This window comes from Ictalurus furcatus, chromosome 22 (assembly GCF_023375685.1).
Source record: "Ictalurus furcatus strain D&B chromosome 22, Billie_1.0, whole genome shotgun sequence".
In the NCBI taxonomy this organism is placed as follows: domain Eukaryota; kingdom Metazoa; phylum Chordata; class Actinopteri; order Siluriformes; family Ictaluridae; genus Ictalurus; species Ictalurus furcatus.
The window spans coordinates 18,555,718-18,575,800 of NC_071276.1; the positions used below are offsets into that span (position 1 = coordinate 18,555,718).

Here is a 20,083-nt window from a genome sequence, read left to right on the forward strand (position 1 = left end):
TGATGTGATGCGTCAAGTGAAATTCCTGTGCAACCTGTACAAATTAAGGACGTTAAAGCGTTCAGGTTTTAGCCAAAGGCTAGTAATTACTGATAATTACCACTTATTACACTAATTACACTTCAATTATACTTATTAGAACAATTATTTTATTCTGCATGATATATGACAATTATATGGACAAACCTGCATTCCGTTTGGGAGTAGGCTGCTTAGGTAAACAGCATTCTACACAACGTGTGTGTGTTATACACACACACACACACACATTATATATACATACACATGATTTCTCATTCTATACACACACACACACACACACACACACACACACACACACACACACACACACACACACATATATATATATATATATATATATATATATATAGTAAACCGTGATGAAGAAATATCATGATAGGACAAATTTATTATGGCCACATGCTTAAGAGCTTACGAAAGAGCGGGGGGGTTTTTTTTTTTTTTAACTAAAGGAGCCTAAATACTTTGACCCCAGCGCGTTTTTGAGCTGATGAGACGGCGCGATAAGACACTGCTTCACGGACACACACGAGTGGAAACCAAAAAGAATGGGGGGGGAGAGAAAAGAAAATACAGAGGACTGAAGATGGGAGAAAGAAAAGAACACAGAGAGAGAGAGAGAGAGAGAGAGAGAGAGAGAGAGAGAGAGAATAAAAAGAATGTAAAGGGAACATGACGGACAAAAAGGCCTGTGTCAGAGACTCTGCCCATCCGTCAGCACATTCCTGTCCAACAAAGCAGCTGTAAAGCCCAGAGAGACGAGGGCATTACAGTCTCCCAATGCAATGTTGTTTACAGACAGAGAGAGAGAGAGAGAGAGAGAGAGAGAGAGAGAGAGAGAGAGAGAGAGAGAGAGAGAGAGACCAAAAGGAGACTTACAGAGAGAAAAATGAGCGACAGACTGAAACTGTCATGAAACAAAAGACCAAAAAAAGGACAGTGATGACTCCAAAAGTAATACGGGTAGAGCGAGAGAGGGAAAAGTAAACAGACAGACAGACAGACAGACAGACAGACAGGGACATCTTATAGACAGCAAGAAAGACAGAAGGACACAGACTGACGAAAATGAAGACGGAGTGGTTTAGAGACGGAGAGTGCTGCACGCAGGAAGATAAACAGACCGACGGAAATAAGAGAGAGACAGACAGAAAGAAAGAGACTCTGAATGAAAAGACGACGACGAAGAAGGTTAAAGAGAGACAGACCGAGACAAAACGGGACCATGGGAAATCACCCATGATGCAATGCGAACGCATGAAATGTAGAAGTGGCTGCAAGTTGTGCAAAAATATTTGATATTTAAATCGTCGTGTAATAAAACCAAGCGCGTGTTCGCTATCCCGCTGGAACAAGCCCCAAAAACAATAGAAACCGTCACAGAAACTCTAATGGTTTCCACTACGAATGCCATTACAAAACATCAGCGAAGCATTAATACCATTACGGGTCCTTAACGTTATCCAGTAGACATAACATGCCACCAATAGAAGGCAACAAATTACCAGGAGAGACCCAAAAGGACCATTACAGTTTCCATTAAAACCAATACAATTCCCATTATAACCATTACAAATTCTTCGAGGGTTTCTGTTGTTTTTTTTCAGCAGCTCACGTGTCTCTAGGAGTTCATGTTTGTATGAGTGGCTAATTAGCCTATTAGCTAGTAACCAGGCTCTTTCAATGGCGTACTTGCTAAATAAAACTCGATATAATGGCGAAATAATAATGATACTGTGAGAAATTATGTCGTGATACAGGTTTCTGAAGGTATATTTAATGTTTTTACAACAAACTCTGACTGGAAGCATTAGATTAAATGCTACTGGACCTTCCAATTTGCAAAATTACACATTTTTGCTTCCTGATGTTACCTGTGGAGACATTAAAAGTGTTTTTTTGTTGTTGTTGTTTTTAACCGAACACCACTGTTTCTGCTGCTAGTTCGTTAGCATGGCTAAATGTCTCGATCCGGATACCGTACGGTAGCGTGATCGATCACGTACTCCTCCTTCCTAAAACGAATCCGACACTCGCTCTATTACACAACGAGGGAACATTTCCTGTCATGATGACCTACAAGTAGAAGTGCTTAAAGCGGTCAGAACCATGTTGCTAGGCAACTGAGAAACCTGGCCAGCTTGTTTAAGCCAGCTCTAACCGAGGCGAATGATTTGGCTACGTTCTAACAAACCACTCGTGTAGTTTTACGAACGTGTGCAGCTGTTAAAGACGGCGTAAAGACGACGTCGCGGCCACGAAAATGACATCAAATCGTCCGGAACGCCAACATTTACCTCAGATATGCTGATGGATTGTTAAGGAAAGACTCCGGTAAGCTAAAAAAGGACACTGTAAATAGACTTAGCGCTGACTGCTAACCAGAGTTCTGAAGATCTATATTGAGAAACGTCACAGCTTTCAAACTCCGAGCTAAGGGATATGCTTCTGACGTCAGGGATACCGCAATAGCACACTGGTTTAAATGTAATGTTTTTGTAAACATCACACCGTTTGATCGGAGCAGAAGTGACGGAGTCAGACGGTGGTAAGAGGAATACGACCGCGATCAAAGTGCAAGACAAAAACAGTTTCATCTGTTCTCTTCCCACAGAGGAGGCGGGAAAACACACACACGCACGCACACTTAAATGACTTTGGCTAGAATATGAAAGGCTCAAGATTCAGTTGCTGCCACGAAGCGGGAAAAAGCCCAGACACGGCGCTTTCAACGTTTTCGCCCCGCGCTCTGCAGCCTGACTCTTCCGACCAACCCAAACGCTCATTATGCTCTTAATTTAGCACCACGTAACTTGAGCAAACTTTGAGGAAAGGTTTATTTATTTATTTATTTTTGGTGTGGGGGGGGCCTCGTAATTCTGGCTTTACCTTGGCTGCAGCTCTACGTTACACACATATCATTATATTTTACAACACGATAATCGTTTAACCTTCGAACGAGATAATATATTGAAAGGAACCGGTTATGTTTAGCTATTTTTATTTATTTATTTATTTATTTTAAATGGGCATCATTTCAAATTCAGAGTGACAGTCTGATCTGCTGTGGTGTTTCTTTTTTGTTTATTTTCACATTGCGAAAGCCACAGCTATTCACTAATATATAGCGCACTGGCTAGCGGCATTTAGAACATCTAGAACAATCCCACAATGCACTGCAGTAGATCACTGCCCAACCATCGGCGCCTAGGACGTGCTGAGCACCCCTAATGTATGCTGCGGTTTGTTTGGAACAGGCAGAAGGACGCCATTTTAGATTGACATTTGTTTAGAACTAAATCTGGCGATTTCTTTTTCCTCGCTTCGGTTCCCTTACTCGTTCAAGTTCCTGGTGGTTTTTACCATATCCTGGTCATACGTGACCGCTCATTAAATGTCAATAAAGATGTTACGGAGTAAAAATTGATCTTGGACGGAAGTACCGGAGATTGTTGGTGCCTCAGGTGAGTGTATGTATAATTTTTTTTTAAATCGCTAAAGTAAGTAATCGTTCAAGAGCGACAACGACGGCAACTCGCATTTGTAGACGAATTCGGCCGAGAGCGCGTCCGCCGTTTATTTGAATTTTTTTTAGTTGAGAGACTTCAGAAAATACGACATCGTGACCGGTAAGGGAACATCGTGAGCATCGCTGCTCACTGGTTTTTCCCGATGCATGGTGGGATTTTTTATTTATTTATTTTTTTAAGTGAGCGAACGTTCCAGCGCACTGGAAGGATTTTACGACGGCGACAGCCCTTAAAATGGCCGACTCCCTGATCGGCGCCCTGACTACGGAACTGGGGAGCTGATTGAGAGGCACCCAAGATTCATACGAACGACAACAACGTGGACTCGTCACGGTTTCCGATATCAAGTTATTCTTTGCAAAATTAACCAGATGTGAACATTAGCTTGAAAATCACCACACCCCCTTAAAATTCATCACCGCAGGTTTGAGCCTGACGAGCTTTGAAGCGGGAAGTCCCGATTTCTCCGCTACGAGTTACATATGGCCGTGCCGAAGTGCCACGTCTCAAATCTTCCACTCTCTCCGTCTCTCCCTCTCCGAATCTTCACGGTTGGGAATCAAAGTCAGATGTGGACAGGCTGTGTCTGTCTCGGCCGTCGCCGCTGAAGCGCCCGTTGATGTTATTGAGCACCAAAATAGAAACACCCTGATGAATTGTAGAACCAGTGATTGTTACGTCCCCATGACAGCCTTGCTCTCGTGTTTTCCAGAGAAGTACGATTTGCCCATTTTCAGTAATTAATAATCAGAATTATGCTTTCATCAGGCCTTAACACAGAGCATTACTGAATTCTCAAATCTGATTGGTCGCAGGGACTTAAACGAATAATTCAATTAAATAATCATAAATAAACGCGTTATACGACAAAGAGTAAATGTTAAATCATTTATATGATGGTGTCCTGTAAGGATATGTTGATTTAACAGTGAATTTATTCTACTAAAAAATGATAAATCGATAGTATTTCATTCAATTATTATTTAAGAATTCGTTATTTAAAACACTTCTGCACTCGTCCTCTAATATTCGCCGTCGCTGCTTACTTCACGTTATGGTAGGTTATGTTTTCACCTTTCCCCTGTGAGGCTAATCTCACCGATGTTCAGATTAGCTTTGCGCAACATGCGGGAGAAAAGGCTGACAAAACTGTTCTCGAAATATTACGCCAAGAAAAGAATGCTGAAAGCTGAATAAAAACTGCCACAAAACAAACACTTCAAGTGCCAAACTTCAAAGCCGAATGCTAGCCTGAGGTAACGTTTCATCATGGAGCTCTTACATGATACTCGCTAGCATGAGCTAGAACTGCTCGAGCTAGCTAGCTAGTTCACTCAAGGTTTACCCGACTAGTGAAATACCAAGAGTATATCTGATAACATTTCATTCTTTTCAACTTCAATGAAAGCTTAACTGTCTTTCAGTTTGGTCAGCGACAGGTTAGCTGCCTTTAGCACGTTATTAGCACGGAGTGGTTCCACGGTCGCTAGTCAGATTTTTAGGCTAACGTACTGCTGAAGCGTACGCGTTGCTGCGTTTCGGCTTTGCGTTCGAGCTCGAATTCAACGTGCGATGCGTACTTTGTTGTGGTCTAATTCTCCTCGTCTCTTAAACACCTGCAGATCGACTCTTTTGCACGTTTCAGGTTGTTTTCAATCGATGGAACCGCACTGACGCGAAGTCTTCGAATAATTAACGTGTGATAATTATGTGAAATTTTTAATAAAAGGATCATCAGGTGCATTTCGGGCACGTCACTGCGTGTCATCACACACACACACGCACACACACACACACACACACACACACCGCCCAGGCCTACGCCAGCTAATGAAATATCACTTCTGTTTATACAAGGGACTTCAAACGTGTGCCCGCGCACACACACACTCACACGGTGTTTGAACGCGATGACAGACGAGTGACTCAAGCCAGCCTGGAGCTCAGAGGATGAAAGACAAAAGGCGGAAGGAAAAAAAAAAAAATCAAATCATCCTGATTCATCGTGATCAAAAATCACACGTGTGCTAATGAAACACAAAGTCAGGTCCCGGTGTCGTGTCGTGTCGTGTCGTGCTTCTCACCTGCTAGTTCAATTCGTTTAGCATAAAAGCTTTAATTAACCACGCTAATCATCTGCATAACCGTTGCATATTTTATAACAGTTGCATTCACTCAAATAAAAAAAATATATATATAAAAAATATTCTTTCTTAAAGTCCATGTGTGCTGAATTTTGGATCGAGACTGTTCACAGGAATTTCCATCATTGATTTGTAATATTTTAATCCACACATGGAACCGTGTATAATAATAATAATAATAATAATAATAATAAATAAAGTTTAAGATTTTCTGCAATTAATTAATCACCTTAGGAAAGTCTATCAAAACCTAAAATTTTGGGCCAAATGGGGGGAAAAAAGAAAGAAAAAAAAGAGAAAAATAACAGAAAAAAAGAAAGAAATACATCAAATAAAATTGAATACGAGTGCAAACTTACACACACACGCACACACACACACACTCCCAAACCATGTTTAAATTTTTCTTAAATTCAAATTACTCTTCAAATGCTAGCACAGGATTAACTAGAAAAAAAAAAAAAAAAAAAAATCACTGTATATAGATAGATTTGATGTATATTATGTTACATTTCTGTTAAATAAATGTAATAAATAAATAAATAAATAAAAAGCTCAGACACCAGACGACCAAACCGCCGCGCCTCCGACAGTCTCGTCAGGAACGTTTAAAGAGACAGCAGCTGTTAAATTAGTCAGTTATTATGAGGCAAATTTGCAGGCAGCAAGGGTTCAAGAGGCAAAACGTCGGTTTTGCGTCCGCGTCAAGTTCAAAGGCAGCGAACGCGGCACGGTTCGTTTGCTTTGGCCCCGACGCCACGCTAAGGGTTGGAGTCGAAATGAAAAGTCAGACACGACGCAAGCGTCTGAATCCCAAAAAAAAAAAAAAAATTTTTTTTTTGGTGATGGATATTGGACTACGATATCTGAGCAATCGTAGAACTTGACCTGAGCACGGCGAATCGAAGCGGCAGGAACGGGTCGAGGAAACCTCGTAAGTTGGAGAGATAACATCGGTCGGGCCGATGCCAGAGCGCAACCTGCAGCGAGAGACCAGGCTCAAAACAAACGCCGCTAACACCAGCTCGTGTCTCATGTGGGGAAGAAGACGACGACTACAGAGAGAAAAACTCACCCTCCATCCCGGCATTTAAGAGACGTTTCCAAAAAACACACACACACAAAAAAAAAATCCAAACCTGTCTGAGGATTCCAAAATAAATAAATAAATAAATAAATAAATAAATCAAATCAATCAATCCTCACACAACCGACTAGGAATTCTAGAACACCATAAATTCCTGGTATAATAATCCCGCGCCCCAAAAAGACATCGCCGGATCTCGTTCTCCTGGATCCACTTCACGCTTTCAACCTCAAAACTACCGCGGCGCTAGAAAACGTACGCAGCATTATACATGCTGCTGAATTCTGCATTCTGATTGGTCAGAAGTCGTGGAATCGTTTTCTAGAACAGCAGCAGCGTAACTGCAAATCACAGGTTTACTCGAACGCCCATGTCATAAGACGCTTTGTTTTCTACACTAACGGCACGTTCATGTAGCGGAGGCTCCAAAAAAACGGATTAAAAACCGCGTGCGATCGTTATACGATATGATGAAGTTTTCTGTATATAGAAGGAGACTTCTATATGGTCGACCTTTCCGGAAGGAGTCTCCAGTGTCGGCGCTACGTACCATGTTTTCCCACGTCTTCAGAACAGACGAGGTCAGGCTCGGTTACATGACGAGCTGTGTGTGTGTGTGTGTGTGTGTGTGTGTGTGTATGTTTAGATTAAAAATCGCTGCTAGCGCTTGCTACTCGAGCGCGCCCCGTTCTTGCGTTCGAATGTGTGTTTTTATCTTAAACCCGACGAATAATCTTCTCATTTAGATTCAAGTCCGCCTCAGAGCGGACGGGAGGACGGGAGCGGTGAGGACGGCTAAAATGCTGGTGACGTTCGTTGTTATGGAAACGAACAGGCATGTAAAACACAGTGGGAGATATCGAGGTCGGGGAAAACGATCGAGGTCAGGTCCTCGCGTCGTGCGATACGCCGATAAAAGTCATTATGGTGACGGGCCTAGTAGACCACTGATCCTCTTCTCAGCGAATCAGATGATTTGGCTCAGCTCAGTTACAATAATCCCAGAAAATCATTGTGATCTCGTACAACCTTCCAATCCCAGTAAAAACGTTAACGAGTTAACGTTACTAGACTGTCTGATTCACGCCATGTTCTTTTCTTACAGGTCGTTTCAGTATTTTTTATTTTATTTACTTCATTATTGTATTCGTAGCTCATTTTCAAACTCTTTCCGGCCAGAACGAAGCTTTACTGGTGCGTCGTGCTCGTACGTGCTCCGGCTGCTACTTCTGCTAAACTAATTCCCACGAGACATCAGATATTCGGATTAAGGGCGAGTGATACGGCGAAAATATATCATATATCGGATCATATCTCGATATGCGATCTCGGAACGTGTGAGAGCTAAATACAGACGTGAACCTTTCAAAGACTGTTAGTGCGAGTAACTATAGGTTTGCTCCTCGTTCCCCCCCCTCACAGGAAATGTGGATTTTTGCTCAGAAACACATCTGTACCAGGTGTTCAGTGTTTCCTGATGGCATGGTTCAGGTGTGTAAGGAGCAAAAACATGGACGGACTTAAGAGCAGACCAAAAAGTCGGTTTGAAGAAGGAAAAAGAAAAAAAAAAAAAAAAAAAAAAAAAGAAAAAACCCCACTCAGGCCGGTGCAGACAAGAAGCCATCAAAGTTAACAATCCGAGACCTGCGCTATGTTAAACGGCGTCTGAAGCCAGAGCGAACCTAAACGTCTGCGGCTTTTCCGATGTAAAGCCGCGGTCTCGTGGACCCGTGTGGCTCGAGGCCAGCGCCAAACAGTCCGTGCTAAATACATACACGGCTAGACTAAATATCCAGACCGCTAAAACCCCTCATCCTGCTCCGTCCACGGCGTACCACGCCGTCCACGCCACGGCCGCTCCGCACAAACACTGATGACCGCGTGCCAGTTTGACGAAGATGACTCACACTCATAACAATCCCACTTAAAAATCGCTCATAATCGCACGCTGGTGAAACACCCGCCGTTGGGTGTAGCCCGTCATGAATATATAAAGTCGGGGAGGAAGAAAAAAAAAATTTAAAAAAATGGGGAGAGAAAGAAAAAAAAAAAAACCCTACATTTTTCATTCTTCTCATTTCGACCGCATGAGGTCAAGGCGAAAAAGCAGAGAGGCTGCCTAAACAAAGAATGCAGAAATGTGCGACTGCTCCAAAGTGGATCTTTCACAGACCAGCAAATGCAGGGTTGCTTCGAGGCATGCAATTAGGCCGTATTTCACAAACGGCCACCAGCTCCTGCAGATTGGCCGACGCAGACCAAAGCACTGAAGATAATCACGGTTCTAAAAATGCTCCGAAAAAACGACATCTAAAAACTGCTCGAGGCTCCTCTGTGCCTGAACGTTGTGCAACAGGCACGCATTCCACATTTCCATAAAAATCCGTAGAGTAGAACGCTCAAAACTCGACGACTAACGGAAAATTTACGCATCATTTACGTTGGGTTATTTTTTCCCCCTCCATGTTTTTCATTACTGTACACGATTGAGAAGCAAAAATAATAAAAATAATAATAATAATCGTTTTGAAGTTTAACGTCGTTTCGGTTTTTAGCCGTCACGGAAAACCTGAAAATCCGATCCCATGCCCTAAAGTCGCGCTCCATGTCATGACGTGGCGTGACGCGTTGATCACCTCCATCATGGTTTTCACCAAGACACAGCTCTCGAAGAAGAAGTTCAGAGCGATTTCTGAAGATCAACCATGTTCAAATCTTACACCCACGAACGTGACGGGCCTACTCAAGGTAAAAGACCTACTCGGAAAAACAAACACACTCCAAGTCTTTCAAGTGAGTCGCAATTAATCGTCTTGAACGTTGCACTGGATGACGTCTGTAATAACTTTAAAACATTTCCTCGGTGATAAAACTCTCAAGTTTAAAATCACGCAGGAAGGACGAGTTTCCGCAGGAGGTTTCACCTGCAAACCCAGACGACTGGACCACACATGGTCATGTGATTATTTCTATTTATTCAGCATCAACTAATAGAAGATTATTAAGGAACTTAAACGCCGCATGACATTGTTGAATATCGAAATATAACGTCGCTTTATAACTATAGCGACTTATTTATTTATTTATTTTTTCAATCATAAGCCTTCAAGATCACACTCTTCTGACTGATTTGACTTTCTTTCTCCTGCTAACGTACCAAGTACGTTGTTCAGAGATTCCGCCGAAGCATTCATTCATCTTTTCGCAGTTCAGGAAGTGTTTTAATAAGGATACACGTTCTTCTAAAGACACTTTTTCCCACCCAAAGCAAGAAGGAGAACCTGCCTATAAAAATACCCAAGGTGTCTATCTGGAGGAGACTAAAAGGATCAGACGACTGTAGATTTCGCCTAAAAGATGGTAGGTCGTTTGGATATTTTCGCAGGTGAAGATGGAGAGATACAGCAACATGGCTGACAATCCAGATTGGGAGGGAAAATTGAGGAAAATTGTTAAAAAAAAAAATTTGGGAGGATAAATACATTCAAACATCTCAGTGGACCACTTGATGTGCTTCCGACTCTTGGAGGGTTCTACAGAATACAGATATCTACTCTATTAAAATTCCAAGCAAACTTCAAACCAACACAACAATAAATGGGACTAAGTCAATACAGAGTTTAAATGAAAGACTATAAGCATGTATTTTGATGCTACGCTAGCCTCTGCCAAAAGAGAAAGAGCGGAGGACGGTGTGAATTTGCTAGACCTTCCTGAATGCACTCAAGTAATTATTGTGTGTAGGCAAGGAGACAAAACTCAATCTGCAATTACAGCAATCTAAAACCTGGCCACATCCTGAGCTTCTCGAGGTTTATATATATATAAAAAAAAAGACACAAAGAGAGAGAGAAATTATATCAACTGTGTGACTTTTCCTGACTTCTTCATAATCATATGTGCAACAAACAATATGGGATAAAACAAGCAAAAAAATTTTTTTTCCATGACTAATAAGAAAAAACAGAGAAAGTTTACAGTTCAAATGAAGCCCAACTCTTACTTATCCCCCCAAACTGCAAACAGAACATATTTAATCAAATGGCCAATCAGGAATCAGCATTATGCTAAATCAGCAAGGTTTAGCATTAAAGTAACATGTAGCAACAAACTGCCATGTCAAAAATATATACATATATATATATAAAAATGGTGAAATATCAATATTCTAGCATTAAGAAAGAAATCAATTTCCAGCACTTTTTCTGTCAATTTTTTAAAAGTACAAATTAAAATAATTGTAGCTACAGAATGTTGAAATATTGCACAGAAGTTCAGAAGGAGCTCAAAAACCCCCCCCCAAAAGTGGAGTTTTTTTTTTCTATAGCAAAATTGCCTCCAACTCAACAACAGAGACAGTGATCCTCAGAGGATGGCACCCACGTCTCAACATGTACTGTGGCTACTCTTAAAGATTACAGTAGCGAGCGTATTAAATGAACAATTCTCTGTTTGGAGTCATATTAATGAATAAATCGAGCTTCAGTCAGCGACATATCTCAGAACTCGTATCTCCATAGTTCGTCTTTTTTCATAAAATCAATGCTATTGGTCACCCTTTACGTCTGTCTGTGTGTTTTACAAATATTTAACTAACGAAGTCGTAAGAAATGAACATTTAAATGCTTTATTTTAAAACATATATATATTATAATCGGGGCATGCTCCACCGAACCACCCCCCTAGAATTTCAGCGTCCCCACAGGTTCAAAATCGCTCCTACGCCCCTGATAGAACATGTAAACTTTCTGAACTCTGAGTAACCAAATATAGCAACAATTAAACCCTGAGTAAAATCTCACCACCAATTTCAGCCTCTAAAGCGTGCAACTTGTAAGAAGTTTGTAGAAAAGCAGGAACGCCTCATGCTGCTTAAAACTGTTCAATATCAATGATTTTTGTACACGCAAACATGAACGTACTCAGAAAAGAACATCAGGGAATTTTGTGTCAAGAGAGCTTAAGTAAGTGACTAAAATCTAGCTGCCAATTTGGGACCTGTAAACTTTTGGTACTCAGAGTAACACAATAACGTATAACTATTATACCATGTAGCTTGAAACCATAAAAATGCGAAGGTTTTGCCATGGAAGGGATCATGGAATGCGCTCGAATGGATTTTAAACAGAAAGAAAATAGACAGTGAACAAAGAAAAAATAAATCAATCAATCAAAACTGGCAATAGTTTAGGACCTGTAAACTTTCTGAATTTTGCGACAGAGCTACAAAGTAAAGTAATGATTGCGAACTGCAAAATTTGTCGCGGAGACGCATGGAAGAAAGGAGCAAACCAACGTTCAACACGCCCGTAAATTTTTGTAATAACTTTTTGTAGGAAACGACTGAAGTACCACCTAAACACTGAGCAAAAACCTGCAAACAATCTCAGGCCTCTAAAAGGATTTCCGCCTAACTTTTTAGCTATACATTTGTGAGTCCCTGTGTTTACTAAAAACAAATAGTTTTTAGGATCATGGACGAAGCTCAGAAAGGATTTTAAGTGCACAGAAAGCAAGCAAAGTCAACAGAAAGCTACACAGTGAGCTCAAACTCACCAACCATTTAGAAGCTGTAAACTTCTTTTAAAGCTGTAAAAGAAAGTTAAACTGCACATTTGGAACAGTGAAATTTTCGAATTTATCATTACAGAAAAGTATTAAGGGGGTTCAGATAGGAGTTTTGACTGAAAAAGTTGGGGGGGGGGGGGGGGGGGGGCTTAGCATTGCAAGAGCTCAGAAAGGATTTTAAAAACAGAGACAAGAACCAAAATCTGCAGAAATCTACACAGTGAGCTAAAGCTAGCTAATCATTTAGACGCTGTAAACTTTTTTTTGAACCTGAGACATAGAAACGAAGTTAAACAGCAATTAGGACCAGTGAAATATGTTTTCTAATAATTGTTTAATGATAAATGACAGGGTTCAGATAGGAGTTATGAAGGGGAGGCTAACTAAAACTAGCTAATAATTTAGGAGCTGTAAACTTTTTTTTTTTTAACTTTCAACTAAGAAACAAAAGTTCAACAACAATTAGGAACAGTGAAGTTTTTCTAATTCACCATTACAGAAGTATGGAAGGGTTCAAGACAGGAGTTTTGAATGGAAAAGGAGGGTTTTTTTAAAAAAAAAATTTGAAGCATGAAAGGAGCTCAGAAAACACCACAGTGAGCGAAACTCGCCAAATAATTTAGCAACTGTAAACTATTTTTGAACTTGACACATAGAAACAAAGTTAAACAGCAATTTATTACCAGTGAAGTTTTCTCATTAATCATTACACAAGTATTAAAGGGTTCAGACAGAAGTTTTGACTGAAAAAGTTGTTGTTGTTTTTTTGTTTGTTTAGCATGGAAGGAGCTCAGAAAGGATTTTAAAAACAGAGAAAACAACCCAAGTCTGCAGAAAACTACACAGTGAGCTAAAACTAGCTAATAATTTAGAATCTGTAAACTTTTTTTTTTTTACTTTTGACTGAGAAACAAAGTTAAACAGCAGTTAGCACCAGTAAAATGTTTTCTAATAATCCTGTAATAATAAACTACAGGGTTCAGACAGGAGTTATAAATGGGGGGGGAGCTAACTAAAACTAGCTAATAATTTAGGAGCTGTAAACTTTTTTTTAACTTTCAACTGAGAAACAAAGTTAAAACAACAATTAGGAACAGTGAAGTTGTTCTAATTAACCACTACAGAAGTATTAAAGGGTTCAGACAGGAGTTTTGACTGAAAAAGTTGTTTTTTTTGTTTAGCATGGAAAGAGCTCAGAAAGGATTTTAAGATCAGAGAAAACAACCAAAATCTGCAGAAAACTACACAGTGAGCTAAAGCTAGCTAATAATTTAGAAGCTGTAAACGTTTTTTTTTTTTTTAACTTTCCACTGAGAAACTAAGTTCAACAACAATTAGCACCAGTGAAGTTTTTTTTTTTCTCCTAATTTTCATTTCAGAAGTATGAAAGGGTTCAGACAGGAGTTTTGAATGGAAAAGGAGGGTTTTTTGTGGTGTTTTTTTTTTTTTTTTTTTTTTTTTTTTGAAGCATGGAAGGAGCTCACAAATAATTTAGCAACTGTAACCTGTTTTTGAACTTGAGAGAGAGAAACAAAAGTTAAAACAGCGATTCGGACCAGTGAAAACGTTTCGAAGTTCCATTACAGAAGCATGAAAGAGTGCAGGAACGAGCTCCTAATGAGGCTTGTAGGGAAGGCTACACGGAAAGCAAAACACACGAGGCTACAGTGACTTCCAAAAACACGCTGAACTGAAGACGAGTCTCTGTTTTTCTTGGAAAAACGAAATGAAAGATGATCAAGAAGCCTGAACTGAGCGACGAGGGTTCAAGTGGAACGCGCGAAGAATCCTGAAAATCAAACGAAACAAAGTTACAAAGTGAGCGGCAGAGAGGAAGAACAGCCTCGGCGCTGCTTCAGAAGTGTAACTCAGTCAACACACCGCTCAAGACTTAAAGCAGCAGAAAGCAAAAGTGTGTTAAGGAGGAAAAGCCCAGGTGGAAATGAGAGCATGCCGGTGTTCATGACTGTGCTACGTACTTGCACGATCTCTCCCTCGGCGCTGATGGTGGCTCCGGCCCGGGAGAAGCGGCCCTGGAGCCCGGTGGTGTAGGTGGTGTAATCCCCGCTCGGGCTCGACTCGAACAGCACCACCTCCACGAAGGCCGTGTCCTTGGCCGAAACGGTGAGAAAAAAGCAAAGAAAAAGCTCCAGCACGGTGAACACCCAATCCTTTCCTCTTCTTCTCGTGGGAAAAAACACCACCACTGCCACCATCATCATCATTATCATTATCATCATCATCATCATTACCAGCAGCAGCATTACCATGATCATCATCATCACCACCACCACCATCCTCATCTCTCCGGCTGGATCGGTGCAAAGCAGGACATCATTTCCTAATTTTTTGGAAGTGGGAAGAAGTGGAGGAATCTCAGGGTTCAAAATAAACAATCAAAAAGAATGACTTTTCTCTTTTTAAAGCCCAGTTTCACAGCTGCACGACTGACACATGCGTTACATTGCATCGCGTCCCTTCTCTTCTCGTCCCTTCTCTTCTTTCCTCTTCTGCCGCTCGCACATTTTTCCTTTTTTTCCCTTCCTCTCTCTTTCTTTTGATCTCCAACCACGTGATGTTGTAATTTTTTTTTTTTTGGTTGCACTAAACCTTTTTAGCCCCGCCCACCAAATCTTCTTGACCCGCTTCGTTCCTCTGTCTTAAGGTGGAGCCGCAGAGTTCCGCTCTGCACGTGTGCAAGGAACATTTTAATAATACGCGTTATTTATTTATTTATTTATTTTATAAAGTAATATTGGTCATTTATATATATATATATATATATATATATATATATATATATATATATATATATATATATATATATATATAATTTTTTTTTCCCATATAAACGTATCCATGAATGCGCAGAAACCTCAGTAAATCTGTGAAGTATGAATAAAATGAATTTTTTTTTTTTTTTAAACACTCGGAAGTTCACAGAGATCTGGACCACCTTTAAAAAGAACATATGAGTCTTGCTTATTACAAATTACAATTTAGAGGCTTTTTTTGTGTTTGTTTTTCTTTATTTTCTTTTAAATCATTTATATGGACGTCTTATATAGACTATTTTTCAGCTTAGAATTTTGTATACTTGCTTTATTTATTTATTTATTTATTTATTTATTTATTTATTTATTATTTACATTTCCCACCTCAAGAGCACATTGATATAAAACTGTTTTATATTAACCAACTGTATAATATATAACTTGTTTGTCCAGATCATCCCACACATGCTCGATTAGATTGAGATCTGAGGAATTTTTCAGGCTGGGTCAACACCTTGAACTCTTTGTCATGTTCCTCAAACCGTTCCTGAACAATGTTTGCAGTGTGTCAGGGCGCATTATCATGCTGAAAGAGAACACTGCTATTAGGGAATACCGTTGTCATGAAGGTGTGTACTCGGGCTGCAGCAATGTTTAGGTAGGTGGTACGTGTCAAAATAACATCCACATGAACACCAGGACCCAAGGTTTCCCAGCAGAACATGCCCCAGAGTATCACACTGACTCCGCTGGCTCGCTGGCTCCGCTGTGTGCATTCACACACTACGGACAATTTGGAAATGCCAATTAGCCTACAACTCATGTCTTTGGACTGGGAGTGGAAACCGGAGTACCCAGAGGAAACCCCCAAAGCACTGGGAGGACATGCAAGCTCTGTGCACACAGGGCCGAGGCGGATTCAAACTCCCAACGCCAGGGCGAGGCAAATGTGCTAACCATTAAGCCACCATGCCACCATATTAGTGGCAGTGGTGGCTTGGCGGTTAAGGCTCTGGGTTCCTGATCAGAAGGTCAGGGGCCAAGCTGCCACTGTTGGGCCCTTGAGCAAGGCCCTTAACCCTCTCTGCTCCAGGGGGTGCTGTATCATGTTCCTAACATGCTGTGGTATACGAAGAAAAGAACTTCACTGTGCATATGTATATGTGATCAATAAAGACTCATTATCATTATCATCATTATCATTATTACATTATATCATATTACATTACATGGCAACATTTGGGAAGAGAAAAAAAAAAGTACGTTTTACTTTTGTCCAGAATGTCCCTATAATGTAAATTCCTCAACTGCAAATAAGAAAATAATATGACTTTAACTGTATTTATATATATATATATATATATATATATATATATATATATATATATATATATATATATATATATATATAGGATATACAGATAAACACACTTATCTGCTGTGGGAACAGTAGAGCACAATCTACTTTATTATGAAACAAGCTTTTCTTTGAGCGAGTGGATCTTGGTGCTACTTGGGGACGATTTGGCGCGGAGTAAAAACCAGACACTCACTATAGATTAATTCAGCATAAAGGAGCCATGGCGAATGCTGACAGCAAGACAAAAATATTTGTTCTTGGGATTTAATGGGGTCTTTTGTCTCTGAAAGGACAAACGGTCATTATTGCCGTGTCGGATAGCGGTGGAATGATTTCTCACACTTTGCTTGTTTTATATCTCTGAATCTACAGTAAGAATGAATACGAATTATTCTGTGTTATTATGTACAAAATGTTGTTTAGTCTATAGTATGACAAATTCACGTTGCGATAATGGTTCGATCCAATCGGGCGGTTTTCAGTCCATCGCTGTATCTGATTACACGTTCACAAAAGATTTTCAAAGGCATGTTTCTGTCTGACATCTTCTTAATTGGTTTTACGATGAATCTACACGGACAATGTAGCTAGTAAGATATGGAAATCTGCGTCAGCCAAAATGTTTCTTTTCATGCAAATATTCACCTCAGCGGACACAGTGTGACTTCCTGTCATCTACGCAGGAATAAAACTTCAACTGTGTAGCTGAACGCTATAGTATAGATGGCATTTATTAGACTGTTATTCTTTATCAAATTGGCTTGATGGTTATATTTATGCTACCATTATGTGGATACCAATATATTTCCACCTTAAACCTCCTAAAATAAATTGTATTTTTGGTTCTCTAAAAGTGAGATTATGAAGCTTAAATGTGTGGAGACCTTAATACAGATCTTTTTCTGCTTTCTTACAGTATATTTTCCCATATATACCCACCAAGGCCACCTTTTTTTCATAATGAGAATTCAACCACAGCACCATTTGTCAGCTTTTTTCCAGTCCGCCAACCAAGTAAGCGCATTTTTCTCTGGAGAAAGATTTTAGGTGACACATATTTCCATTATCTGATATGTACAGGTACATTAGCCTTGTGATACCAAACAGTGGAACTCATTCTCAACTCCATACATTTGAAATCCCAATGAAATACTAATGACCTCTTTTGAATAACCAACGATATAAACCGTGTTCCTATTAGATAGACATAAGCCGATGCTTCACTGATTTGCTCTCCCTTTTAGATGTTGGCTCTAGATATGAAGAGTGCTTACTGCCCTATTTAGCGCCATAGAGTTATTATTGCACCTAGTGGTCAAAATGAGAACTGCAACAAGCACTAATAGAGGCCTATTGGGACAGGAATCACTCTGCCCCCAAACCCCTATATATGTACATCACAAATGAGTGTACGCTATGGTGAGTATGTTTCCTTGTTTTTGAGATGTAGTTATTCTGGAACTTTTTGCTGAAACCTGAACAAAGATACATCTAATACTGCTCAAAACTGTACACTGGATGACCGTATGTCGTTGATTCTCAGCTGGCTATTACGTTGTTACTCTAAGAATTCACCATATATTAGCCTGTATCATAAGTCAAGTGTGGTAGCATCAACTTCATTGTGTTGGAGGCTATGCCATTTTTTTTAATGTCATGCTGCTATACCAACTTCTATGGTCACAAGCCACTGCTGATAAGGAACAATCACATTTCCTATGAACACCATATAACACTTTAGCCTCAGCCCCCAGGGATTACTCAGTAAGAAAAATTCCACTCATAGCCTTCGTTAGTTTATCACACTGATACGGATACGCCGTTTTTTTTAACCTTTTCCACCTCTTGTATCTGGTTTCAAGAAAGCCAAACTTTTGCGATGTCAATATTTATAGTATATATAAGTATATAATATATAATATAAGTATAGCACGGTGAAAATGTAACTATTATAAATTTCCTAGTAGTGTTATGTATCTCGTCAGAGATCTCCAACTGGACTTTGCGAGTGGTTTTAATGCCAGCTGCGCTGGAGTCCTGGTCTCCGTGAAAGCTGACTGTACACATTCAGAAAAGCGACAAGGGAAAAAAAAAAAATGGGAACACAAAATGATCAGCATATGTTTCTGACTCAAAGCAGGAAAAAACAAAGGCTGAATTTTAAAAAGCCTCGCTCGCCCCGAAGCATGACAATGATTTCCACTTGCGTTTGAGAGGATGATGTCACTGAAGTCAGAGGTAGTGATGGTGGTGATGATAATGATTATGATGACGCTGATGATGAAGGCCACATGTTACAGCAGAACTGAGGCTCGGAGTCACAAATCCTTTACAAGATGAGAAGCGGGTGTGAGACCAGCGCGTGCTCTTCTGATGGTGTATTAAACACTGATGTATATCACTGCAGTAGGAGGTTTTATATACACATACACAAATGGTCACATGTCCAGAATGGTGGAATAGAATCAGGATTATCTAACCGAGTCTTATAGTATGTGAGAGACACGGTTGGATAAAAGCCAAAAGCTTATAATACTATAAAAATCTAATTAAGCCCATTGTTATTTGTTTGTTTGTTTATTTGCATAGCTGGTTAGTTATTACAGCTGTAAGTAATTTATAAGTCAGTAAATGAGTGAGTTTAATTAATGTTGGCGAGTGACTAAGTCAGTGAATTAGTGAGCTAAGTAAAGTCAGTATGTCAGAAAGCTGGTGAGTTAAGTTAGTAAAGTCACTGAATTAAGTTACTAAAGTCAGTAAGTTAGTGAGTTAGATTAATAAGTTAGTGAGTTAAGTTGGTAAAATTAGTAAGTCAGTATATTAGTGAGGTAAGTTAGTAAAGTCAGTAAGTTAGTAAGTTACTGAGTTAAGTTAGTAAAGTTAGTAAGTCTGTAAGTTAGTAAAGTCAGTAAGTTAGTGAGGTAAGTTAGTAAAAACAGTAAGTTAGTGAGGTAAGTTAGAAAAATCAGTAAGTTAGTGAGCTAGGTTACTAAGTCAGTGAGTTAAGTTGGTACAATTAGTAAGTCAATACATTAATGAGGTAAGTTAGTAAAGTCAGTAAGTTAGTAAGTTACTGAGTTAAGTTAGTAAAGTTAGTAAGTCTGTAAGTTAGTAAAGTCAGTAAGTTAGTGAGGTAAGTTAGTAAAGTCAGTAAGTTAGTGAGGTAAGTTAGTAAATTCAGTAAGTTAGTGAGTTAAGTTGGTACAATTAGTAAGTCAATACATTAGTGAGGTAAGTTAGTAAAGTCAGTTAGTTAGTAAGTTACTGAGTTAAGTTAGTAAAGTTAGTAAGTCTGTAAGTTACTAAAGTCAGAAAGTTAGTGAGGTAAGTTAGTAAAGTCAGAAAGTTAGTGAGTTACTGAGTTAAGTTAGTAAAGTTAGTAAGTCTGTAAGTTAGTAAAGTCAGAAAGTTAGTGAGGTAAGTTAGTAAAGTCAGTAAGTTAGTGAGTTAGGTTACTAAGTTAGTGAGTTAAGTTGGTACAATTAGTAAGTCAATACATTAATGAGGTAAGTTAGTAAAGTCAGTAAATCAGCAAGTTAGTGAGTAAAGTAGTAAATAAAGTTAGTGTGTCAGATAGT

At 39.6% G+C, this 20,083-nt stretch overlaps 1 protein-coding gene across 1 annotated transcript in view; it reads right to left on the bottom strand.

The window, feature by feature from the left end:
* znrf3 (zinc and ring finger 3) overlaps window positions 1-15,089 on the bottom strand; it is a 74,754-nt gene extending 59,665 nt beyond the window's left edge. Inside the window, exon 1 of the mRNA XM_053653781.1 lies at window positions 14,351-15,089. Coding sequence (XP_053509756.1) covers window positions 14,351-14,674 — 324 coding nt within the window. The 5' untranslated portion in view covers window positions 14,675-15,089. The remainder of the gene's footprint in view (window positions 1-14,350) is intronic.
* Between the last annotated feature and the right edge of the window lie 4,994 nt (window positions 15,090-20,083).